The 26,379-nt window shown below is 38.9% G+C and overlaps 3 protein-coding genes across 3 annotated transcripts in view; 2 read left to right on the top strand and 1 right to left on the bottom strand.

Annotated features, from left to right (window-relative positions):
• LOC134823628 (leucine-rich repeat serine/threonine-protein kinase 2-like) overlaps positions 1 to 13,355 on the top strand; it is a 44,416-nt gene extending 31,061 nt beyond the window's left edge. The window contains exons 31-49 of the mRNA XM_063835162.1: positions 667 to 850; positions 1,364 to 1,566; positions 1,744 to 1,942; positions 2,095 to 2,278; positions 2,424 to 2,606; positions 2,726 to 2,891; positions 6,568 to 6,665; positions 7,018 to 7,151; positions 7,256 to 7,371; positions 7,519 to 7,624; positions 7,924 to 8,103; positions 8,246 to 8,310; positions 8,466 to 8,603; positions 8,738 to 8,880; positions 8,995 to 9,041; positions 9,179 to 9,275; positions 9,379 to 9,531; positions 9,706 to 9,814; positions 10,042 to 13,355. Of these exons, the coding sequence (XP_063691232.1) occupies positions 667 to 850; positions 1,364 to 1,566; positions 1,744 to 1,942; positions 2,095 to 2,278; positions 2,424 to 2,606; positions 2,726 to 2,891; positions 6,568 to 6,665; positions 7,018 to 7,151; positions 7,256 to 7,371; positions 7,519 to 7,624; positions 7,924 to 8,103; positions 8,246 to 8,310; positions 8,466 to 8,603; positions 8,738 to 8,880; positions 8,995 to 9,041; positions 9,179 to 9,275; positions 9,379 to 9,531; positions 9,706 to 9,814; positions 10,042 to 12,414 (4,878 nt within the window). The 3' untranslated portion in view covers positions 12,415 to 13,355. The remainder of the gene's footprint in view (positions 1 to 666; positions 851 to 1,363; positions 1,567 to 1,743; positions 1,943 to 2,094; positions 2,279 to 2,423; positions 2,607 to 2,725; positions 2,892 to 6,567; positions 6,666 to 7,017; positions 7,152 to 7,255; positions 7,372 to 7,518; positions 7,625 to 7,923; positions 8,104 to 8,245; positions 8,311 to 8,465; positions 8,604 to 8,737; positions 8,881 to 8,994; positions 9,042 to 9,178; positions 9,276 to 9,378; positions 9,532 to 9,705; positions 9,815 to 10,041) is intronic.
• The window catches only part of LOC134822799 (protein ABHD13-like), a 948,842-nt gene that overhangs the window by 279,140 nt on the left and 643,323 nt on the right, over positions 1 to 26,379 (bottom strand). The window lies entirely within an intron of this gene.
• On the top strand, positions 17,770 to 25,435 carry LOC134822888 (cerebellar degeneration-related protein 2-like). Its single transcript, XM_063834154.1, has 8 exons — positions 17,770 to 17,872; positions 18,133 to 18,305; positions 18,473 to 18,612; positions 18,736 to 18,873; positions 19,038 to 19,179; positions 19,539 to 19,658; positions 19,895 to 19,963; positions 24,210 to 25,435. Exons 1-8 carry the CDS (start codon positions 17,803 to 17,805, stop codon positions 24,387 to 24,389), a joined length of 1,032 nt encoding a protein of 343 aa, XP_063690224.1. The 5' UTR covers positions 17,770 to 17,802; the 3' UTR covers positions 24,390 to 25,435.

Below are 26,379 nucleotides of genomic sequence, written 5' to 3' on the forward strand. Positions count from 1 at the left end.
TGACGATATTGATGTTTGGACTGGTTTATCTGATCTTTAACGTTCCCCTAGCTGTATATCAGATCCTTCAAACAATTGACATTAACCTCCTCTCGTGGGACCACGGTAACGAGTATTTCAACTACTTTGGTGTGTTTTGTGCGTCAGGATGTGTCATCCTTAATGCTGCTGTGAACCCGTTTTTGTACTACTGGAGAATGGACAGGTTCAAAGAGTTTCTACTGGACAAAGATTATAATCCTCGCCTGTCACGGCTGATAACAACTAGGCTTCATAATCGGGATGATAGGGAACTTACTGAAGTTTGATAATGACAATGTGGATACTAATCGTGTATTTTTACAAACTATTTGTCCTTTCTCTAAAATGTTTCTTTGTTACTAAAAAATAATGAATATTCGATTTGATGTCAAACTGTTTATCTTTTCATTTGTAGTCCTTATTATCCTCTATTTCATTCGTCAACAATCAACATACAAAAAGTTGACATAATTGAAACACTTTTGGCGGCAACTCAATGTCTCCTGTCAACCTCCAGTCATTCACAGATGACCTCAATGAAGTGTTGTGATGGCGCCTACAAACTACATCCCCCATTTCATAAATTTCCGATGAATATTTCAATGATTTATTTATTCCTCGTCGCTAAATAATTAATCTCCACAGTCTCTGGAGATTGATAAGAGTGCGAGTTTACGGGAGATGAGAGCTCTGAAGGACCTGTCCAGTGTTAACCAGACGTTGAATCAAAACAGGAGGAGGATTGGGTCTGTGCCAAACAGGAACATTTGCAACACTATTAGAATTATCAACGTTTCTAACAACAGGATTACTTCCATCGAACGATTAGGTACTGTGGACAGATATCAGCAGATAAGTAATTATCACAAGTTGGCCCTATTTACCCTTATAGTTTTAACGGGAAAATGCTAGGGTTTGCGGATATTTTGGTAATTTTGATTAATAACCTGGCTGTGGGCCATTTCAATGAAATGTTGTCAAAAATATGCCGCCTTGCCAGGAACCAACACTTGCTACAAATTAAAGATTGATATCAGATTTAGTTTTCAAGGTTCACTGGGAAAATTTCCTATTATGGTCTTCGAAAACGTCGTCCATCAGTTTCGGGGAAACAATATTACACGCTAGAAAACATTTAAAAACCCAAAGATTTTGTCGAATTACGGCAGACAAGCCCAAGGTCAAAACAAGCCCTACCAGTATTTTTGACCAGCGCAGGAATCTAAACTAGCTATTTGTGCGTGAAATAATAAAATTCATTTAAGAATAACGTGTCTGCATCACGATTCGCGTCTCATAAGCACCTCCAATTGCTCCCTTCATCGCTCTACTCGTGTTCCAGGAAGCTGCAAACCCATTATGATGAAGTTGGGGGACGTAACAGAGCTGAACTTTAACCACAACCAACTGAGGTCTATCCCTAGTACGTTTGGGAAGTATCTCCGGAGTGTTCGGGTACTGGACCTGTCCTATAACAGACTCACTTCCTTCCCTGTCTGTGTGCTTAACATGCCTCTTGTTGCACTCAACATATCTGATAACGAGGTGTGTTATTTAGGTTTATTAATTACTGGGTTAATTAACGGTTAATTAGGTGCAATGATAGATCACTAAACTCTGAATTTTACTTAATTTCTGACGACTAGTAAACGTATGACCGTTAACTAATAAAAGGTTTGGAATTGTAGTGGTTTGAGGAATCACACCAGATTTTCCGGTCAGATTTCGACTGGAGCGCAGCCTACTCACGAGGAAAAGGGACACGAATCCGATGACCCGTTTTGTCCCAGTCTCAAATCTCTAGATCTAAGCAGCAACTCCTTCAAAAACATTCCAGTATGGCTGAAATCCACCTGTCCCAATTTGGAGTTCCTCAACTTTTGTAACAACTCTATTCAATATCTGCCGGACGACAACTTTGGTACGTGCTCACTTTCAAGATATCATAACAAATTATACCCAAATCTAACTTCCCAAATTGGAATAATGGAATTCGAGGCAATTTTCTGCATCTTTTTGGTTAAGTGTGAAAAACTCTTAATAATACTTAAAATTGATTAAATCATTTTTTAGGATTCGAAGCGCTGAAAACTCTTAACTTCTCCAAGAATCAGATAACGAGCATTCCTGAGCCTTTCTTCGAGGGTATGGAAAGTCTCCAAACCCTCGACATGAGTTACAACAATCTTATAACTTTGTCCCGGTCATGTTATAAAGATCTGCCTAATCTTAAGATTCTAGAACTTTCCAACAACAGGTGAGTCCAAAAAACAAATTCACACAAAAACCATTACATAATATGGGTCACATCTTGACGCTAGTATAAAATAATATACAATTCTTGTCTAGTGTCTACCTTAGTAGCAAGTGTCACTATTAAATTGTAATCTTCACCACTCCAGATTGAGTTGTGAGCAGGTGGAAATCATCCGGCAACTCCCCTCTCTCACCCGCCTGTATCTGGCCAACAACAAGATATCTGGCACCTTCCCCAGCATCTCTACCTTTGAGAGTAGAACACTCGTTGAGCTCAACATCAGCAAGAATCCTGAACTTGTAAACCTGGTCATCGGTGACGAAACTAAGTATGTAATTAGCTGGATTAATGTGTTAATGTTGTGTTGTACTTCGTGTCAACGGTTAATTTTAACAGACCGGAAAAGCTCGCCTCTAAAGTAAAATGAAATAATAATTTATTCCATAGTTTGGCGCTGGAGACTCTGAAGATTAACGGAACTAAAGTCCAAGTTATCCCACCTGAAGTTGGAAATTTGACGAACATGATTGATATGGATATTTCCAACACCTTCATCCATAACCTGCCTCTGGAAATGGGTAGACTCGTCAACCTGCAATCCCTTAAAATGGAGGTAAGTCGAAAAGGGCAAGTGGGTCATACGAAATCACAATACGTTCTACTGAAAAAAAAAAGGGTTCGGAGTTCCATCAGTAATAGTCAATTTGGTGATATCATTGACTCCTAATTGTAGTGACGATACATCCAACGCCTCTTCTTAATCGTGCCAATAAAGGGGTGTGTTAACAACATTAGAAACATCAATATGTGATAACAATGACACGGATACAATCACCATCTTCGAAATAAGCGCTGAAATGAAGGGCGGTATTGGTTAAGGGTGGATTTGTTCTGTGACTCATTTGCAGGCCTCGTGATAATAAAGTCTAATATTAATCCTAAGCAGGATATATAATTGTGTCAACAGTTTAGACTTATTTTTGTAATTTACAGAATTAACGCCTATGTTTTGGAGTTATATGGCTTGCATGGATTGGCAATATTTATTTTTATACATGAGAACTTGGAAATTCCTGCTGAAGAATGCCAAAGAAGTGATACAACTCTTTTCTCTCTGAAATATATATCTAACTCTAGTAAACATTAAATCATAAAAAATTACAAACAATGCCCTCTGACCTAATCCTTTTATTTATCGGCACGTGGGTCATATCTTGTATCTAGCATACATTTCTATTGCCATTTAATCTGTTCCGCGTATCCACTGTTTTGATTTACAACTCTGTCTGCCAATATTTTGCCATATTTATATCTTTGTATTCTGTACACCTTGTACTTATATCGGAAGACACACACAACAAAGCATGGGAATTGTGAAACGAATCCGCAAATGTTGGCAACACCAGGTGAATCCCCTAAATTCATTGATAATGTTGACGGTTATTAGTACCTGGAGTTGACACGTGACTGATTATGGATGCTGCAATCTTATTGGTTAATCTTAATGTCGCGTGTAAACACAATTGCTTGCGCGACCTCCGCACGTTCAGTCTCACCGACCACCGCCATCTATTGGATGTGGAATATGTATTGTACTTGAAGCAGGGAAATGGTTTATAATTATAGATGGCCATGTTCACTAAAGAATAAAGATACTCAACTTTAGCTTAGGTACTATACTGGTTATCGTCTCCATGGTATTATTGCTTTCGTGGTATTGACTAAGGAGGTTTGGAATCATCATTTTCCTGACGAAATTGAATCTATAAACTAGATACTGGCACTTCTCTCTCTCTCTGTTCTGGTCAACGGTTTCTGGCCTCTTACGTTAAGATGGAGGCCTTCTCACCGTGCCCACAGAATTCAACTCCTGCTAGCTGCACGCCAGGACTCCCAAAGTATATACGAAATCATAAAATAATAAATATCAATGCAACAGACCCCTGGAGTCTTGAAGCTGTCACTACCTGTCTCAGAGCAAACCCACTTCCGTTGTAGTACTTCTGCGGGTAGACAAGGGACTTCCGAGCAAGGTCAAGATAGGTCTTGAGATATGTCTCTATGCGGAGATGGGCCTAGGTTGAGTTCCTAGTATGGGATTTAGCGAAAGTTCCTGGTGAAGAATCCAAGGAGGTTACCCAAAAGAGTTTTCCCTATCCAGTCTTGTCGACTGTTCCACAAATTTGAAGATATGATGTAGTTTACTGGTGTTAAGGTAGAGTTTACCAATTATTCTCATTCTGAACGTCATGATCTGGATGCACTTGTAGAGGAGGTGCTGGGATGTTGCTGCTTCTCCTGAAAAGTGTTCGCAATCTTGCGTCTTGAAGTTGACGTTGTTTGCCACGTTCTGAAAATAAACTAGTGGGCTGTGACCTATTCTGAAAGCGACCATGTTAGCCATCTGATGTGAGTTCCAGAAAAATAAAAGTTCCTGTATTTAATTTGTGGAGGAACATCACAAGTGGAATGTTCCTTTGTCTGGAAGCCCAAGCAATATGCAGTTCTGGTCTTGAGGCTATTTTACAATGTTTTATGTGCTTGCAACTAGATCTTGAATGTCGCGTGCCCCACGGGGATTTGATTTATTCATACAATTTATTATATATTGGTTCCAAAGCCCTTATGGGTACCAGCAAAAACTGGTTTTCAAACAAACAAACAAACAAACAAAACATTGTCACTGAGTGTGGCCTATTTGGGAGGAAGGGTTCTGGTCCTATGGGGATGTTGTTGGATTGATCGTCCCTTGCGAATTCTTCCGCTAGTTCTTTACCGTATACTCCTTAATGTCCTGGAACGAAGTCCTACTTGATGTGAATACCTAGTGAGTTGGTCTGAGATGTTCAGAACGAACCTGGAGTTAAAACTGGTGCTGTTAAGCGCTTTAAATGCAGCCTGGGAATCTGAGAGGAATTTATGATTGATGGAGATCCTAAGTTATCATAAGTCCAGATACTTGCCATGTATAACGCAAATAGCGGGTATGATTTCCTCAATTAACCTGAAGGAGGAATGTCAGTCCTGAAATGTTACCATGTAACGTCGAGCTAAAAAAATGAATCAAAAGATTGAGTAATGCATTCGATAAACATTGTATGTTCTATTTGCAACCCCTAAGCATTGCATTGATGTTTATTCCTGATCCGGTTAGCTTTGCGTCTCAGAACTAAAGAGGTCCACTATGCTTTAGTGAGCTATGCTCGCCACCAGGGTACTGTAGATCTAAGGGTTCCCCGTGTAATGGGGCAGGCTGTGAAAAAGCAGCTCTGCAGGATGTCCGAGATGAACTGTTTTCGAGTGTTGAGATCTTCCGCTGTAGAAACTGAATAGAACCAGTAAGGGTGTCAGTCAAACTCTGCTGATACTAGATGATTGTAGAGCGTCCAGTCACACTTCAATGAAGAGTGTGGCAAAGCTAACCCGGTCCCCTGAAAAGTGGTTACTGGAGGAAGAAGTGCCAGGAATTCTCGCTATCAGTGTGTCCTCGTAGTCAGAGTTTAAATCCCTAACTCTGTCATGAGCCTGTGTCTAGCGTGTGTCAGCCCTTACGCATTAGCTGCCTTAACTGAAAAGACCTGAAAAGTGGTTACTGGAGGAAGAAGTACCAGGAATTCTCGCTATCAGTGTGTCCTCGTAGTCAGAGTTTAAATCCCTAATTCTGTCTTATCACGAGCCTGTGTCTAGCGTGTGTCAGCCCTTACGCATTAGCTGTTTTAACTGAAAAGACCTGAAAAGTGGTTACTGGAGGGAGAAGTGCCAGGACTACTCAATATCAGTGTGTCCTTGTAGTCAGGATGAGCGAATTGGAATCCCTAGCTCTGTGGTGGGTGACTTCGATGGGACCTGAAAGCTGAAAGAGAATTTCCTGGTGATTTAGTAGCTCTTAGAGCTAGGTATCTGTGTCCAATGTATCGTCATTTGTGTGTGTACTATCTTGTAACCTGATATCTGAAAGAGAAATTTCCTGGTGCTTGGTAGCTGTTAGTGTTGACTTCCTGGTTCCTATGGGAACTTTGAGTTGGCAAGGCCCAACCTTTGTACTCAACAAGAGAGCACACCACCCGTTAGTGCCAACCAGGCCACACCACGTGGAGGTTCGGAGAGGATTTCGTGACCCCATATATACTGGCACTTATAACAGTGGTCTTTAAGTGGAAGTTAAATTTCAGTTTTAAATAAACGAGTGGTCATCGCGCGGAATTTGAGTTCAAGGTATGTAATTTACGGATGACTCGTACTTACAAGTTATATATAATCTGAATCTAAGTTAAAGGTCTCCTCCGCAGAACCTGAAAGATATGGACATATCTATAGCTATGATGAAGAAGACGAACATCATAGTATACCTCCGCCAGAAACTCATGAACAGCAGATCACATTTCAGGTGAGTCATCATCTATGATTGCGAGGATTGTGAAAAGTTACACATGCCTATCAAGACGTGTTACCTATAGTATTTACTACCGATATGTTAATGTTATATTTACTCAACAATTGTAACCATCAGCTTCTAACAAGGCATCTATTTGTTCTCTTTGATCTTGAAAAGACAAAATTATTTCTATGCCAATGATACACGTTAATTTCGTCTTCAGTTACTGTATTCGTGAATAACTAATATTTCGAAGCACAATTTAGTATTTATCCGTGATAATTCTCATTCCCAGAGAACTTTAGATTTCGCCCTAGTCTCGCTTTTCTAACATTATGGAGCGTGAGTTTGTGCCTAATTTCAGAATAAAGCTGTTTGTGGTGGGGTTGGAGGAGAGAGGGAAGACCAGTCTCTGCTCGGCAATCATCAGGAAACAGAGGGATAAGTCCCCCAATATCGCTACTGTTGGGGTTGTAAAGACGGACTGGTTTTACAGAGGTCAGTCTCTTTTCATGGATTTCTTCTTGCAACCAACTAAGTTTTTCGTTAAACGAATGTTTTTTATTTTCTTTCAATGTTCATGCATTTACTCCGAACTTTAGGAGGGATGGAGAATTTGATAACTATCTGGGATTTCGCGGGTCAGAAACAATTCTACGTGACTCACCAGTGTTTCTTATCTCAGAGAGGCGTTTACCTTGTTGTATTCAGTCTCAAGGTTAGAATCTTAAATATCAGCTCTTCGCTCTTCATATACATATATTTGGCAATGGCTGCGCGTTAATTGATACGTTGTAGAACCTATTTTTGTTTTTGAACCTGTTGTTCGATATTTTGAATTCGAATAACATCTTTTGTTCTGCAGAAAGGAATGGAAGAGATAGATAGAATTATACCCTGGCTGCATACCATCCAATCTCGCTCTCCAAACGCACACGTGATCCTGGTGGGCACTCATCTGGATACTGCAGGTTAGAAACTACAACCAATCAGAATACAGTATACACACTGGATACTGCAGGTTAGAAACTACAACCAATCAGAATACAGTATACAGCATCACACATACTTCAAAATATTATGTCGATGCCACAAAATAAATTGAGCTAAATTGGCGATAGTCACCACAAGATAAAATAAACGACAGAGTCCAATTATTTGTGAACCGCATTGTTCTGCATATTTTTCAGCTTGCTCGGAATTTCATAAATTCCATTGCAAGACGTTTGGCAGGAATATTATTTGAAAGTGATGACGTGTTCTTCTCAAGGAGACTTGAAGGCGATTAGGGAGGCGCTAGACGACTTGTTGAAGTCAGAGGTAAAGGACTTTCTCCCGAAGATAGAGAGCATTCATTTTGTGACCACGTTGCAGCCAAACAGTGGTGGCATGTCTGAACTCAGACTCAAGATTATGAACGTCGCTGAAAAAGCTGAGGCAACTCCTGCTGGTTTGTTTTTTATCACTGTTTGCTTCCGTTTGCTCAAAAATTAAGCTCGATCTTTTAATCAACTTAATTAATTGATTACTCTGTATCACTCTGTTAGCCGATTTGCATTGAACCTTATGTGTTAAATTTCGTTTTTTTATAGATGCGAAGAGTAAAGTCATGCGAAGAGTTAAAATCATGGGAGAGAAAGTTCCTGCTTGTTTCCTGGTAAATAAATTGTGTTGCCTCGAATTTTTTTAAGACTTTTACAAAATCCAAAACGTTTTTCAATAGTGTTGTTATTCATCGGGGTAACACTCACTTACTCACTAAGTCTAATATTCAGACAGCACCACGTCTAATAATAGATAATCTATCTCCAGGAACTGGAGAGGTTTGTAGCCGAGACACAGTTGTTAGAAACCAACAAGTACTATCCCTTCCCTATACTCGAGCACGAGGAACTAGTGGAACAGCTTGAAACTCGTGGTTTTGACATTGACAGCGAGAATCTGGATAATGTACGTGACCATGACACCGTACACCTCACATTACGTCAACCAAGTCTCACGAGTTATAATGTCTTCATTACCACTGCATTCCTGACATACCTGAAGGTTTCTTATCTTATAATTACTTTTCTATCAACAATCAGGCGATAACGTTTCTACACGAGTGTGGGGTGATGCTGCACTACAACAGCTACACGCAAGGCCTCAACAAGCTCTACTTCATACAACCAGAGTGGCTCTCCGACATCTTCGGCAAGATTATAACCATACCTGAGGTGCAGAATTGGTGAGTTTAAAAGTTAAAGATTCTGCCATCATGTCAATTTCCTTGATTTTCATCGTAGGATTTTGGAAACTGACCAAGATAGCGAGGTCTCTTAAAACAGTATTTTCTACCCAGGGTTAAACAGGGTATACTGAAGAAGAGTGCCATGTTGATATTACTCAGTAAGTTACGGTTTTACTAATGTTTTGATGATATGAATGGTTTTGTCGTCTCCAGAAGATTCCTTTACTGCACTTCATACGATTGTAATGTGAATATATTCAAAATAAACCGTCAATTCAAATGAAAATTCTCTCAGAGGATATCGTGGCAAGTCAGAATATTCACGCGACTGCGACTAAGGAAGTGATAGATAACACGGAGCTTATCGAGAAGATAGCTCATGTTATGGAAAGGTGAGGAAACCAAGATTTAATATGAAGGTTTTATGGGGAACCCATTTTCCGGTTATAATATTCATATTTTTTTTCCTCGAATTTAACTACCTCTTCTCCACAGATTCGAGATAGTGCTCAATATCAGTGATGATGAGATTTTGATACCATCCCAATTACCTGACATGAAACCTGACGACCTCTATCCTCACCATGGTGGTGACTGTTTGGAGCGTCTCTACCGCATGCCATGCATTCCACACGGCTTCTGGTCCAGGTAGGAATGTGACAGATTTCTGTTTTTAGCTATTTCAGATTTTACATCGTCATCGGCTCTTTTACTTAGGGTCAATAGTCAATAATGTCACATGATTATAATACGGGACCTTCATTATAATGCATATAATGACAGTTAACACCAATTTCAGTGTAACTAGATATTGTCTCTCAGATTGATCACACGGTTGGCGCTGTTTGCTCCGGTAAAGGGTTGCGGACAACGCAGAGTCATGTGGAGAACTGGTATCTATATAGAAACATTGTGCCTGCTGAACAATGAGGTTTGAACACTCACGGATTTTACTTTTAAATTCTTCAGTTGTCAGCGAATTATATACTGATAGGCCTCCTTATATTCCCAGTCCCACCAGAGATGAACATGGATCTGTTAAAATCTACTCATATTTATTCTTATAGTTGGTGAGGGAGAATTAAACACGATTTCTTAGTATCTCTCCGCTCACGTCGTGCATTCAATTCTGATGATCTAATAAAAATCCTATTTCAGACGGTGTATTTCCTAGTTGAGGGTATAGAGAACACCACAGTTCGCATAGAGACGACAATGAGTAACAGCGGGTCTGTCTTCCTGGGTCGGATCGTGTTCCATATTGACAGTTTGGTGAAGGAATGGTACCAAGGTCTCCTGGGTAAAGACTGCAGAGGGAACCCCATAGTGGAGTATCTAGTGCCCTGCAAGCATTGTAAAGAAGAGGGCCTGGAACCGACTGTGTTCACCCTGCAGAAGCTGATAGAGGAGAGTAATGCTAGTAACTACGTGCTGTGTGGCCAGCATACCCAACATGATGGTATTGTTGATATCGGGGATATAGCCCCTGATGTTCTGCTCAAAGACTTTGGAAATCACCTGATTAAAGACGACGATATTCACTACAACGAGACAGCTAGTTTAGGAGAGGGGACCCAGGGTGCTGTTTGTACTGGTACCTTCCAGGGTGTCAAAGTGGCGGTTAAAATATTTGGAGGGATGATAGATGATGAACATGACTACGAGGATCAACCGCATTATCAGCTGAGACAAGAGTGCTCGATACTAAGACTCCTGGATCATCCTTCCATTGTGAAGTTCATAGGAGTGCTGCTCAGACCACGGTGTTTGGTGATGGAACTAGCTGGGTATGGTTCTCTTGATAAACTTATAAAGTGCTCACGGGAGACTATGACCAGAAGATTTATCCACAGAATCCTGATTCAGGTGAGTGAAGGTCTCGACTACCTCCACAGACATAACGTCATATATCGGGACCTCAAACCACAGAACATTCTTATTGTCTCGAAGGATGTCGGAGTACCAATGAATGCGAAGCTCACCGATTTTGGTGTTTCTGGGCTGACAACGGATGAAGGTCTATTGAGTTACGAGGGAACGGTCGGTTACATGGCTCCCAACATAACTGGCAAGCAACGTTACGACAGCAGTGTCGATGTCTTCTCTTTCGGAATTCTAATTAGAGAAATTCTAACCGGCAAGAGAGTTCTGAGTGAGCTTTGTTTCCCAAACCAGGTGGCGGGTGCTTTTCAGCTTGGTAAAGCTGCACTGGAGAAAGAGTTAGGCTGGCACGACATGACCCACCTGCTGAACCAATGTGTTAATCCAAACCCAGAGTATAGACCCAGCGCTCTCCTTATCACTGATCTTCTCAGTAGAGCGGACATGCTGTGTTTACGTGGTGTTTACGACCCATTTAACAAAGTACCAGTCAGTCTAAAAGAGTATTGTGTTATCAATAAGAGTGATTATGAGACGGAGTTGTGGGTCAAGACCAGATCTACACAGAAAACAGATCATCTTAGTGGACTTGCGGTTATTTCCCTGACTGAGCTCAACATTGTTCAGAAATCTATGATACCTATCAATGATGTCATCTGCTTTACGAGTTACCTCAAAAACACTGTTTTTGTTGGATGTTCCGCAGGCACAATCGCGGTTATCAACGCACAAACGTACCGGATAGAATACAAAGCGGAGATAAAAAGTAAGGGTAACAACCAGTCGACGTTTGCTTTGAACATACTGTCAATGATCTGCATGGAGGAGCTAGACCCTTCTTACCTTGTCATTGGACTTGGTAACGGACAGATCTACATTTACTCAGACGCTGATATCGAGAAGAAGTTTACTTCTCACCAGAAAGTCATAACAGTGGACAAGACCAAGCCTATCACAAAACTAGCGCACTGCAAGGAGAACTTGTTTGTTGCCGCGCATCAAGTAATCCACGTGTACGAAGTAGAACACTTCAAGAAAATTTACACATTTGATCTGAACTTGCACCAGCAGGGCCTCTACCAAAACCACATAACCAAGCTATGTGTAATGAACCATTCGATCTGGGTGGCATTGCACAACGCTAGCACCGTGTACGTGTGCAAGTTTAAAAAGAACCCCAGCGGTCACATCAGCAGTATGGAAATGGATGAGAGGAAGACTTTAAATCTTCCCGCCATGTTGCCCTCACTACGCTCCGTTCCTCGTGACATACCTGGACCTTCCTTCAACCTCTACGACTCTGACTTGTTTCAGGAGTTCAGCCCACTAGACATCAGGATCACGTGCATGGTGCAGTGTGACAGGAGTGTTCTCCTGGGACTGGGTAACGGAATGTTGCTCCAACTTGACTCTAACACCTTCAAGATCAGGTTCCTGGCTCGTCGTCACCACTCACCAGTGAGAGTTGTGGTGCCCTACCCAGTTAGAGGTGAGGAGATGCTGGTTGCTAGCTTCGGGGAGGATGTTGTGGACATTAGGGGAAACATTATCCCTCATTCCATTGCTTGTACCTGGGGTGTGGGGGATGAGACTGAAAGTCTGAGTCGCTATCTGGACGCGAGAAGGTCAATGGTTCAACCTCTTGATTAATGATTGCTTGAGCCCTTTTTTATTGATCAGCTTATCAGATTTTTCACGATGAGTTTTATGCGAGCCGCCATGTACAGTTACCGAACAGAATTATCCTTATCGATGGTACGTATGCGCTGTTTGAGAGTCAGAATGAAATATTTACACTACATTTACACTATATAGGTTCAAATACAACTTTTATACAAGCAGACATGCCTCAATCATAGAAATGACTCGAGAATCCACGATGCATGCCAATTAAATGGCTTGATGAATCTTATTCATTCTGCCGACATAGCTTTTTAATACATTTTTAAGAGTCTTCGTGAGAATAATTATGCTACTTTCTTTATTAAATCCAGTTACAGAATGAATATGATATAAATGTATGCAATATGCATTCAATTTATCTTTTTCAAGTGACAAGTAAGTCTGCAGAAGCCACGAAAACTATAATGAATTTTTAATTAGTTATGTATAAACCCACCAAAAAGGAAGACTAATAGTAATTAGGTCACCAATTTTTATCGAACACTTCGGATAGATTTATTCTGAGGTTTTTTATCGTACAATGTTATGTCTTATTCGTAAGTTTTAAGAAAAAAGGTTGTGTAAATGTTATCAAGTGATTGGATGAGTTTTGTATTAATATCATTATGAGACGTGAGTCGTGATTTATGACTGCAATAATTCTTATGCGCTCAGTGTTTATCATCAATTAGTTTATAGCATCGTGTTATGTGTTATGCTTTAAATTTTTTCTAATAGTAATACAGACTAATTTTATCAGATGTTTTTCAATCCAGACCCATAAATATGATTCATAAATGATGAGATGAGAATGGAGGTGGGTGCATGTACGAGAAGCCGTACTTTATAAGACACCTTTTTAATTTTTATAGTGATACTTCAATTTGTACTGTAAGTCATATTTTTTTGCAATGCTGACAACTTTGACATTTGAACTGATAGATATGAATTTTCAATTGATCAGTGATGCTAATAATAATATAAGGAGGTTTTACTTTTACAATCACTAAATTTAAAGTCAGACATAGGGCGAAGCCAACGATGAAATTTGGTCATTCTCTTGCAATTGCATCTTGGTTTGATTCACGGTGTCAATCCTTCGCATCTCGCCGATCTGCATACGTGAACGTCTGTGGTTGCAAGAAAATGCGCGGCCCAGTAGTGCATCGCGCTACAACATTTTGGTGTTATTAATATTGTGTTCATGGTGTTATCAATATCATTAATCTGAAAGGGATGATTCAAAAGTGATATGAATCGGTACAGAGGAAATAGCACGCAAGGTTTAAAAACCCTGCCTAGATGACAGCCCGGCGCGCTACTTTATACTTCGCATTGACAATTGACGGATACTCGTCCAAATTTCTTGGAGTTCGACATCCGAAGTAGCGCTCGTCTTTTCCTCGAACTATTGCGACACGAGATAAAATCTTGCGAAGTAGCGTCCATAGTTAATACATTGTAGGTTTATAACCTCCCAAGACAGCAGACGCGCGCTGAGTTGGACCCGTCGACGGTCTTTGCCTCTTTGGTTCACATAGCCATGTGTATACGCGTACTGCGTGACGCGCTTGTTTCACAAGTTGAATATATATATATCTTTGCCGCCTCCGGCGGTCGCGCGCTACTGCAAGCGAGAGGGCTTTGGTTAGAGCAACCTCTTTGGATCAAATATTTTACTAGTTTAATTAAAGGGTAAAACTCGTAAATATTTGTTTCAACAACTAAACTCGACACGCATTTTGGTAGGTCCGGTTATAAACCAAAAACATACAAGGCCGCGCGCTATGAGCTGGGCAGAAGGATTGACATCGTCAATCTGCACTGCTTATGATTAAGGCCAGGATATCAATTGTATCACGTTGTGACACCCACGGCACACGGCCGGTCGTTTCACTAGGTGACGATACAGGGGGAGCCGCGCACTTCGTGCGCGGCGGGTCATACAACGTATGACAAGGTATCAACTTTTTTGTTTGCTCTGACCAAAATCCTTTTACTGGGCGCGGCGGGCGGCGGCGCGCGGCGCTCGCTGCTCAGTCTATCATTCCGACGTAGCTTCTATCGTGTTTTAATTTGTGAACACTATCTCAATCTGCTATCAGCCTATAGGCGGTAATGAAATTATTTAATTTACGATGTCAATTCATCGCAGTTCGGCGCAGCACAGTAGCGCTTACTGGGCCGCGTTCAGCCTGTCATTCCGCCTAATCTCTATTTGTTTATGAACATAATAGCCTGAGGTCCCCAGGTAAAGTAGCGCATTCCGCCGATCTAGCCTCATTGAGTGTGCGGCGCGGCACAGTAACGCATTGCGCTACAATGAAATTATTTACTTACATAAGCAATTTACTGGGCCGCGCTCAGCCTGTCATTCCGAACATAATAGCCTGAGGTCCCCAGGTAAAAGCAATAAGCACATTAAATATATGGTTAGGTAACAATTTTGTATAATACCCTGTTGTAGCGCGATGCACTACATGACAGGGCCTCTTGTATCACGTTGTGACACCCACGGTCGTTTCACTAAATGGACCCCTTTCTGACGATACAGGGGGAGCCGCGCACTTCGTGCGCGGCGGGTCATACAACGTATGACAAGTGGCCTCGCCGAGCTGGGAAGGATTGACATCGTGAATCAAATTACCCTGTTAAAAGCAAAATGTCATATATTATTTGTAACTTCAGGTATAAACATACTTGGGGACCCCGGCCAGCAGCCAACGCTATAATGTTTATAAACATATAAAATAAAGATTTGGCGGAATTTGACAGTGTACAGGTTGACCATTGTTAATAGTCTGGCCCTTCTATTTCGAGAAGGAAGCGGCGCGCGCTACTTCGAAGAAATTTAGACGAGTAACATCCGTCAATGTACAGGCTGAGCGCCGCCCAGACTTTACTACTAGTGTAATGTGCTTGCGAGGAAAACTTAAACGTGCGCTATTAGCCAATCAGCATAACCACGCCCTGCTTGATTGGACCGTAAAAGATTTTGACTGCACAAATGTTATTTTCCAAACATTATAACTGGCTGGTCACACACATTTCAATTAAATTCCCTTAGGCTACTGTTTTCCAAGTTTTGTCATGTGATCGACGGATGTTACTCTTCTAAATTTCTTCGAAGTAGCGCGCGCCGCTTTCTTCTCGAAATGTGCTACGAAGAAGTGCGCGCCGGGCCAGACCATTAACAATGGTCAAGTCCTGTGAGTAAAGAATGTGTGAGAAAGTATTAATAAAATAAATGTATATTTTTTGAATTTTCTAAATCTAATCTGAGAATGAAGTATAAAGACATTTTTAATTAGCACTGTATAGTTTAAGATATTTATAGCTTATTATAACCATTGATACAAAGGCCATAATCTTTCGCCAGCCCTTTAATACCCACCTTGAAGCTACATTTTATATCCTTGAAAGTTACACAATATAAACTAAAGCATGTTTTAGTGTAGACTTTTTGTCACAACAAGACTGAAACCTATAGTAACAACTATAAACAGAACCCCTAATGTCTATTAACAAATTTCTTTTAGTCCTAATATGAGCCTTGTCTCTAAAAACCTAACTGAACTAGCGTTTCGGTGTGTGCAAAAGCTTTCAGGCACGCGCATTCCTTGCCCCGTTAGTTACCTGTCCTTCCAAAACCAAACTAGCAGTCAAGGACAAAAAGTCAAACACCAAATGGGCATTATATTTTATGAATTGTTTTACATCTTTTTATTCTGTAAAATGTGCTAAAATTAAATTTCTTGTTTCATAGAAATTTTTTGTTTCATTGAATAACCTTAAATAACAATCAAAGTGCCTCAAAATTCATTTAATACAATGCTTTCAGTATAAATATTTTGTTTTTTAGAACGTTGTCACGTCGCGTATTACTGAGCGGCGCTCAGCCTCTCATTCCGCCGAATCTTTATTTATGAACATAATAGCCTGGGGTCACCAGGTAAGTCGCGTACTTCATCGTATTTGGTATCGCGCACTATCAATGATCAAGATGCCTTTGAATTAAAATGTAGTTTAAACGTTTAGTTAACAGATGGTACTCGTACATCGTACACTATTTATTTAAAATATTGATTGACGATGTCAATCATTTGCACATGCAGCTCGGCGTGGCCCAGTTAAGTGGTGCATCTCGATCTCGGTGATCTAACAAAGTGGTTGCAAAAAGCATTATTGAATGCATAGCGCAGCCCAGTAGTGTATAGCGCTACAACATCAAACATAAAATGTAAAATATTGTAGAATGTCGAGGCAACTCACCGCGCGTCTTAGTACAGTAGGTTATAAACTTATAATTTAAGCGTAACATCTAAAAAGTTAAACAATTTTATTTATAACTATGCACTACTCTCAACTTTTAAAATGTAGATTCAAGCCCTTCAAGATTTTAAAAATTTAAAAAACATGTAGAAAATGCTTTTAATGTAAATTTTATGGTCGCAATACAAATTCGTTGTAGGCTGTAGCATACACTATCCAGATTTTGTATCAAACACAATTTTGTGAACGGAAGTTGCTAGGAAATAGTTAATTGTATTTTTCTTACGGCTTTGTTTCCTAAATGGGCATAATTGGCCCTTTTTCTCCAAAAGGAACATAATGTAGTGAGACTGACAAGACAATTTTACGATCTTAAGAGAACTTTGTCTCTTGCTGAACGGGTGATACTCGTAAAATATCTGTTTCATATATTGGACCGTCGACGAGTCCAACTCGGCGCGCGTCCTGGTAGGTTGTAAACCTACAATCTCTTGCTAGATTTTCCTTTCTTTGATTGTTGAGGATGTGTATGCAGAACATGCTTCTACATGGTTTAATTACTACTTCAACCTGAATATCACACAAATATGATACCACTTAATTATGATACCACCTAATTATGAAACCACCTAATTATGATACCACCTAATTATGATACCAATTATGATACCAATTATGATACCACCTAATTAAATGCAGGATGAGATTTTATTACCTTTAAGAGTCTCAAAGCAATACTGTAGTCATTCTATGGACTGATGCCCCATTTTGGGTGGCGAGTATTTTTTGAAACGTTGGAATTTTTGAAACTTATCAAACCAGAAAATCGCTGGCTCAGTCTTGGAGTGGATGGGGTGAGGTGTTACGAGGATTAGACAATGCGATTGTTTCGTTTTATTAGATATAGTCAAACCTCCACTTACCATGGCTTAGTTCACCAGTTCAAATTGTATTTGCATACGCTATAAGTAGTAGTTTGAACCTTAATTGACCAAGCCGTTTTAATGCCTGGTCAATGGAATTTTGATTGAACACTGTTAAAATTGGCGATAAAGCTCATAATTGATTTAACATGATTTTTAAGATGGAATGATATGAGATTGTATGGAGACTGACAAAGTATTCGACCATGTGATCAAGGATCATAACTTGAACTCATGCAATATTGAAGAAGGTTTGCTTTATTAATTCGTTTCCCTAATATTTTCTTCTATGCAGAATTTTGGCAATATTTTGTCGTGTATGTGCTGTGAATTTGATGGAGTAATGCACAGATTTGTGATAACAACGTTTATATTGTGAATTGGTTGAAAAAAATGGTAAGTTTGGTATTGTAAAAATGTTGATATCTTTTTATCATTTACTTATTTTATGTTATCTATAGTTTTTACCGCTTAACTGTTAAATTTGTCTTATAGTTATCTTACTTTTCAGAGCTCCACATAGCTGCAACCCTTGGAAGAGAATTGCTGCTGCAAAATGATTCAATTCGTGAAAAAAACCGAACACTTTGGGAGACAAACGAGGAACATGCCAAAGAGATTGAGATGTTGCGACAGCAGAATCATCTGCTTAGAGAAGAAGCAGAGTCAAAAGCCAAAGATCAGGTACATATACTGAAATGCTGTCACATTTGTATTTAAATGCTCTCAATAATATAACCAGATTCTTTAAGTTCATTATCAGCTGCTTAACTTATTTATAAACTAGAATTGTAGTATTAAATTTTTTATTAATTTTTGGTACACTGCTAAGAACTATGACTCATCTTCAGATCGAATTAGAAAAAAAGTCTACAGAAATGTTGGCTAAGATAAAATACCTAGAAAAAGACATGTTTGATTTACAATCATTAACTATTGGTATGCGCGAGAGTTCCCAGGAAACTGAAAGACTCTATCTTGAGGAGTCCAGGTATGTCAAAAAATATGACCAAAAACATTTAGATATCAGGTATTGTTAAATTCTTCAAATCAACGTGATTAATCTACGGCCTGATTGATATGATAAAAGTTTTGAACTACTTTTCTCATGCAGGCGTGCTGAACTACTAGAGAGCAAAGTTTTCGAACTTGAAAGACAGCTTGACGAATCAGCCTACCCTGCTACACTTTCACCCGTTTCGCCACGAAGAGAAACCGTCAATATTAATAAACTTCAAAGTAACTTATCAAGGTAACACAGTTAATGAATGTTTGAAAACTATCTCCGATTTAGGTGTTAGTTTCGAGATTAACCCATTAACTTGTATTACATAAGTCAGGCATAACTTTACGTCAACTTTACTGATGTCAATAAACTAAAACGTCTCCCAATATCGAATAATTTGTCTATTTTAGGTCAGAAGAAAAAAGACGGGGCCTAGAATCAGAGTTAAAATTACTTCTTGACGAGAACTGTGATTTATTCAGTAAAGTTAAAATGCTGGAAGATATGCACAATGACAATAACTGCAAAGAAGGCATCACCAATTACTGTCGGGTAAGTCATTTTCCAGACTTTTATCAATTGATACGGCTCCTATTATAATCGTATATAAGAAAATTGCATACAAAATTGGCCAACTTGAATGGTGCAAACAGAAACCACCGGGATGGATTTATATTTATCAATTCACCTGTATATGGATGTCCTTGCTGTACGGCAGTGTTAAACAAGGAACTGAAACCGAGGGGTTCCGTTCAGGCCCTTCACAATTTGTTTCTGTATAGTTCTAATGTACCGTCACAATAGTGACTTTAATATATAACCTACATCAGCTGTCCCTTGATAGGGAAGTATCCAAACCAATAACAAATAAACTTCACATATTACACTATTAAATAAATCTCACCCCACAGACAGATTCCTACGAAGGAGATACGACGATGAACAGCACTCTGGATATGGAGTCAGAGTGCAGTACTATTGAGAGTCTTACCTCAGAGTCGTGGCTGACGGAAAAGCTCACCACTTTGGAGGTAAAGAGTTTTTATAACGGGCGTTTTGTTTGGTTTGACAACTGACTCAAGCCCGAGATGAAGATTGTAAATGTGAACGATTAGGTTGCGCACACATTTTATGAATTTCACAATGCTTGTGAGTTTAGACATTTCAGTAAAATGGGTTGAATACTAGGCCCTGTTTCCCTTGTAACTACAAACCTCCACCACATACCTTCACCACACCTTAACACTGACCACTCCTCCCCTCTCAGGAGCGCTACAACAGTGCGTGTGATAACTGTATCTGTGGAGCATGTGAACCCATTATCTTACAAGAACAGGTTACTTACACTCACCATGTTATTTATAAGTATTATATATAATCTATACATCATGATACAGACCTAGTCTCACATTTATAAATAGCTTATTAAGAATGTGTCCGTGTTTAGTACGATTGCTTGCTTGCCAGGTTGTAAAGCCTCGCCATTACGGCAAAGTCACCATTCGTCTTGGAAGTCGTAGTCCTGGTCTTATCTTGTCATTGTTAGAGGCTGAACAAATTCCCTTAAACAGTAAATACCTCTGGGGCTGTTCACATATTTAAACATAAGCCAAATGTTTGCCATTTTATACCCCGTCCCCTCTTCGTAGGTCATTTTACACATAGCTATTGTGTAGAATTTAAACTGGTGTAAGTTTTTCTGAACCTTCCTAGGCTGGTTTACGTTATATGTGAACACTCCCTTAGTTGAACGATGTCTTGCTGATATTTTTATACTGAGTAATCCAGTATTTGTCCCAACTCCATCGCTACACAGCATCAGTCACATACTACATATCCCATAACAATAAAGAGATAAAGGACACCGCCCACTGGACCTGAGTATAACAAAGTGCGGACAATACCGCACTTTGTGTAAAATCAATTAACCTGGATCACTCTTATTTTAGTAATCCATTGTAAGACATTTGTCTAGCTGTGTGCTTGCAGTAGAGCTCAGAACAATACTCAGAACAACTCTCTGAACAACACAATGGTAGAGTCATCAACACACATTTAGAGATATGATCGCTATTTTAATATGGTATAATGACGACTTGGTGATATGACGCGGGTAGGACCTGTGTTTTAATCTTGTAGTGGTTGTTGTAGCCACCACATACTGACTGCTGCAGATTTACATGGTAACACAAGTAACCATGGTAACACAAGTAACCATGGTAACACAAGTAACCATGGTAACACAAGTAACCATGGTAACACAAGTAACCATGGTAACACAAGTAACCTGGTGTTTGAAAGTGATTTATAGTTTACTAATAATGGATTGCTGTTCCTGAACCGCAAATTATATAATGTCCGATTGATTAAAATAATCTTTACTTGGTAAAATAAAGAACTTGGTAAAATAAAAATATTTGGTAAAATAAAATGATCTTTACTTGGTAAACATAAAAGTCAGTTAAATTGGACACTTTTCACAAATTTCTTCCGTAATTCAGAAATTAGACTATGGTCGGTGCGTTTGATAAGTCAGGGAATATGAAAATGAGGTTTTAGTATGTTGAGTATAATTAATAATTATGTCTATATATCTAATGTATGCTATTGTTCTTACATAACCGGCCGCTGCTTTGATAAACTTGTACGCCAAGATATTTCCAAGCTCCCGAACGACGATTACAAACAGCCTAAGGAACAAAGAACTTTGTATAATATCACTATAATTGTTGCATGCGTACACTAAAGGCTCCTAGCTGTGCTATTTTCTTTGTTTTTACTGTATACACGGTAAGGAACCACGCATAGTTGAATGTAGTGTAACAAGAAGCATTAACAGAGTAAGATAATGTTAAACTTAGAGATCATGTTAAAATACTTATTAAGTTATCACTTGATTTATTAAGTTATCACCAAGATGGAGCGAATGGCGCCATGGTGAGCCGGATATTAATTTTACCATAATGAAATTTATTATAAATGTAAAATCGCATTACAAATATAATAAGCTTAAGATAATAATTTTGACGAAAATCGTTTTACATTCGTGATCTTCTATAAAGGTTCCCTAAGCAATGAGACATCATCAGTGGATTAGATTTGATATAGCCCATTCCTAACGGTCCAGTGGAACGGGGAGAGGGAGAGGGGGAAGGAGGAGTAAAGGAAAAAGGGGAGAGGGACTCTTCGATGGGTCGAATTGAGGCATGTCTGACACCATGTTATATTTCTTGATTTTGGAAGACTGAATTTGGAAGATGAACAATGAAGACAAGATTTGACCATCAAAAGTCAAAATAAACCTAAGGATGGAATAATTAGAATCATTTCATAGAATCATATCATAGTCATAACTCATAGCATCAGAATATATATCAAGTGGGGTGGGGATGGGGGAATATTACACTCATCCGGCTTAACTACCGCCACATCCGCCACTCAGTTATTTGACTATAAACTGTAAATTTCTTCATGACGATGTAATGCCATCTTTCGAGAAATTCCTGTCTACCAGTCATCATGTTACAACAAAGTAGCGGGATCACAAATTGTTTTCCTGGATGTTAACATTCGTCACCTAATTGTCAACTAATTGTGCTAAATTACCAATTCTTCACATTACTTTTATCACAGAACCGTCGGTCTAAAAGGTTTAATTGCATTCTTTAGACTTGTAGAAAGGGAGTTAACCCACTTGTCATAGTGCGTCATAAAAACAGGAACATCACAACAACCATATAGTATTTCCTGCAGTCAGAGAATGAATGAGAAGGAATATCCAGGGAATTGTGACTCGAGTCGTAAGCTTGATTTTGAGTATAATATGAGTGCTTGTGAACCACTCTAAAATAGTGTTTTGTGAAGGAACATTTCAACTCAGGAGTTTAGTTCACACTAGAGACTATAGAAATTATATTTATACACCGAAAATATCAGCATATCCTCCTCATTACGTAACGGATCAGTATGCTAATTTAAAACTTTCCATATTTTGTTTAAAACTTTCCACTCAGTACGAACTACGGATATGCAACCCCTAAACATTCAAGTCAACAATTCTAAAGTATACAAATTGTTTGTATTATTTAGCAAGTTAGTTTACAGAGGGTGTATACTGCAGGACACAATGTTACAAGACAGCCTGCATGGCCCCTAACGTTATATTACATAACTTGAAACATTACATTAATTAAACATTACATTAATTAAACATTACATTAATTAAACATTACATCTCTGTATTTTAACACGGTACAGCTAGATCTGTATAAAGGAATGCTATTGCTCAATTACTCTGTGTGTTCTAATATTATAATGAGACATATATACTGACTAATACTATCGGCTTTACCGTGTCCAGTAAGCTAATCGTACACTGTACAGCAGAATAAATCACAGTGGACCACCTCGCATTGTAACTCCGGATTCCGGAAGTAACTCCAGATTCCGGAAGTGTCTCAGCTCATACCACCACATTGCTGAACTGTATAATAATACTAGTTATAATACTACTAGTTGTAGACGGTTACTTACCATGGCTTCTTTACTTCTCTCTCAACAATCAAGACATTGGTTCGCCTACATTACAACATATAACTGTATTATAACACTGTAGCTTGGTTAGTTACACTCGCTGCTACAAAGTTACCAAATTGGTAACCGTGTAGCAGCGAAGGGAAAATGAATGTGTAGATGTTTTGTGTGAGTAGTAACCACCCTGGTATACTCACTGTCAAGCAAGATATTGTATCGTGTCGGGTTGCAGCTCTGTCAGTAACTGAGTGTACCTGGTAACTAGATTATATCTGTTTAACAATGTCGCTATGTAACGGACTACTTATGTTTAAAAAATCTTATAATCTATCTGGTGACTATAACAGTATGTGATACTGGTTGGTTAGTATTAGGTAACATTGGGTGCTAGTATTGGTCGCAGAAACTTACGCAACTTTGGTTTATTATCGTCCTGTGATAATTTACAGACAGGAGAATTTTCTGCTTGAAATTGGAAAAGTGAATTATGGTCATGGGTCGAGTACATTCTGTGAACTTCCCGCTATACGAGGAAGTGGGCTGATTTCCATCTGGACTTTTGAAGACAGTCGATTATTCTTGGATAGGGTGTGCACTGTGCATACTTTCATATGACTAACAGTGTTCTATCATCCTCTGGAATTCTGATTGCATGATTCATCACATTATTCCGTATTCTGATAAACATACCAGAACTGGAAGCGGCCGGCGAAGGAATGTAGTTCAGCGTACAGCCGCACTACATAGTTCAGGGAATTTACCATGAATTAATGCCGGAAATGTTGACAAATTATTAGAAATCGAAAGTTTTCAACACCACGATGCATATTACATATTTTTCTTAAAAACAGCAAAAATCGATGTTATCTCTCTTTTCCAGAAACAGTAAAAGTTCTATTCCAATTTGGCAATTACTTCGTAGAAACTATTGCGAATTAAACAAACTGCATTTTTACCTAAGGATTCTCTGAAACCTTGTAAATGTTAGAATTCCTTGCTCGTTCTCTGAGTTACATCCTATTTTCTAACCAACCCCTCTCACTCTTCAGGACGAGGGTGATCTGACTAAACTGAGTTACCAGCAGCTCTTTGATCAGCTCTTCGACGCACTGCGATCCATCCAACTGCGCACTCCGCGCGGCACGCTCAAGCGCAAACAGGCAACCACGCCCAAACGACCACATGTGAATACTGTGTTTGATAACCCACCCTCACCAACTAAACAGTGAATAGAGCCCCAATGTAGGAGTTCTGAAATGTTTTACATTTATTGATCGTGAAGCCCTGGGTCATTGGGTCATTGGGTCGATGATATATCAAGTTTTGGTGGGTGTTCGAAAGTGTAACATTGGTTTTTTAAAGGTTTTCTTAAATCTGCCTTTTTGCTGCTGTTCTTATCTTGATCGAGATGCTTAAGTAATATACTGTTGAAACTTGAAACTAAACGCATAACTTACAAACTGTAATGAAGGAAAGAGGTGATGACAAATATATAATTTTAATTTTAAAAGTCGTAATAATTCCATCCGATTGAGCAGCAATATCATGAATAATGCAATTAAATCACCGATGACGCGACACCAATGAATGCGTAAGAAACATTCGATAAACTATAACTTTTAATTTTTCCCTCATAAATTAGTGTAATTATGTGCTATACTTAGATTTTATTTTTATACTGATCATATAATGAATTATTGAGAATCTAGCCATATGATTTTATTATATATGACATTGCTTGGGAGAGCTGTTTGAGATTATACTATTCAATGTTAATTAGTAATAATATAGGTGCCACATAGTAATTATAATTACAATTTCACCAACAAGTTTAATCTAGCAGTGTTTACCATAATTACATGTATAATGTTACATTTAGTGACTATTTATTCCAGTGAGCATTGATTTTCTGATAAAGACATTTGAAAACTTTTATTATATAACTTTCTAAGAAGTAAGGGTTTTTACGAATGATTTTCTATCCAGCAAACTGTAGATGCGATACACTTTACTTTTCTTAGATTTTTCAACCTATTTCGTTAAAAATAGGATTGTAGACATTTACAGATTAGTCTCGGTTAACTTATCTGAATCCAGGTTTGCAGTGTTTAAAAAGAATGATTCTTAAAAAACATTGTCCTCGATCTCGCCATCTTGACTATCAAACTTTTTAATTTGAAGTGCAGTAGATTTGAATTCCAAAGTTTGACATTTCTGATTTTTCCACCCACTATTTAATTTCATTTGACGTGATTCTTATTGTTTTGTTTAACCAAATGTGTGTGATTTTTGTCTCCTTAACAAATTGAAAATCAATTCCTTATCATGAAACCACCATTCCCATTTCCCACCACATACGCACTGCCTAAATTCAAATTGTAGTGTATTAAATTTCAACAAACGAGTTGGGCATCTTGCGCAATCCCCTCAACATTTATGATTAGTTTAAAAGGTTGTGCAGCTAATACATTAGTGATTAGCTGAGAACCTTATCTTATCAACGTGTTGCCGTATATAAATCTGATTGTACATGGTGTAGGTTTAAGGTACTTTTCTATTATATTTTCTGGTTGCGTCATAAACTCAACACGTACGGGGCTGAAGGATTTATAACCATATTCGCGCATATTACAATTACATATTGCAATAGTAATCTGTACTTTGCATGCTTCGTTAAAGTTCTACACAAGTCATACACGTAACATTATGTTACCGAAAATTTCCCGCGTTTCTTTGAAATCGAGTGGGTAATAGTAGGTGAGTGTGACGGACTTTATCTGGGTTCAATTATCACAAGTGGTGTGATGAGTGATGGCCATTGCTAATAGGCTGTAGGCACAGAATACTGTGTAGCAGATTTAACCGGTGCCCGATAATAAGTTTAAAGTTTCTCCTCGTCTATTAATAGCTTCTTCAAAATGAAATTAAACATACTTATTACTCGTGTAATGGTTGAAAGAAGTAAAGACGAAGTTGGGGGTCATCTTCGTGGGGGTCATCATGGATGGTGTTATCAGGAAGGCGCGTTGAGACTTTTCTAATGCGCGCAAATAAACACGCGGTTTAACCTGGCAGAACGAAACTTTTAGGCATGTGGTAGCCACGTGTCATGCGAATACCAAATGTACGGCATCACATTACCATGCTTGAAATATTATCCGATTATGTACAGACTATACATATTATGGTATCCTGGAAGTCATACAGTATGATAATAAC

Source organism: Bolinopsis microptera, chromosome 11, assembly GCF_026151205.1.
Source record: "Bolinopsis microptera isolate Bmic1 chromosome 11, MBARI_Bmic_1.0, whole genome shotgun sequence".
In the NCBI taxonomy this organism is placed as follows: domain Eukaryota; kingdom Metazoa; phylum Ctenophora; class Tentaculata; order Lobata; family Bolinopsidae; genus Bolinopsis; species Bolinopsis microptera.

Coding starts and splice junctions, on each gene's coding strand:
- LOC134822888 (XM_063834154.1), top strand. CDS start 17,803: ATGGAGACTGACAAAGTATTCGACCATGTGATCAAGGATCATAACTTG. Junction 18,613..18,735: donor CTCTATCTTGAGGAGTCCAG/GTATGTCAAAAA, acceptor TTTCTCATGCAG/GCGTGCTGAACTACTAGAGA. Junction 18,874..19,037: donor CTTCAAAGTAACTTATCAAG/GTAACACAGTTA, acceptor TGTCTATTTTAG/GTCAGAAGAAAAAAGACGGG.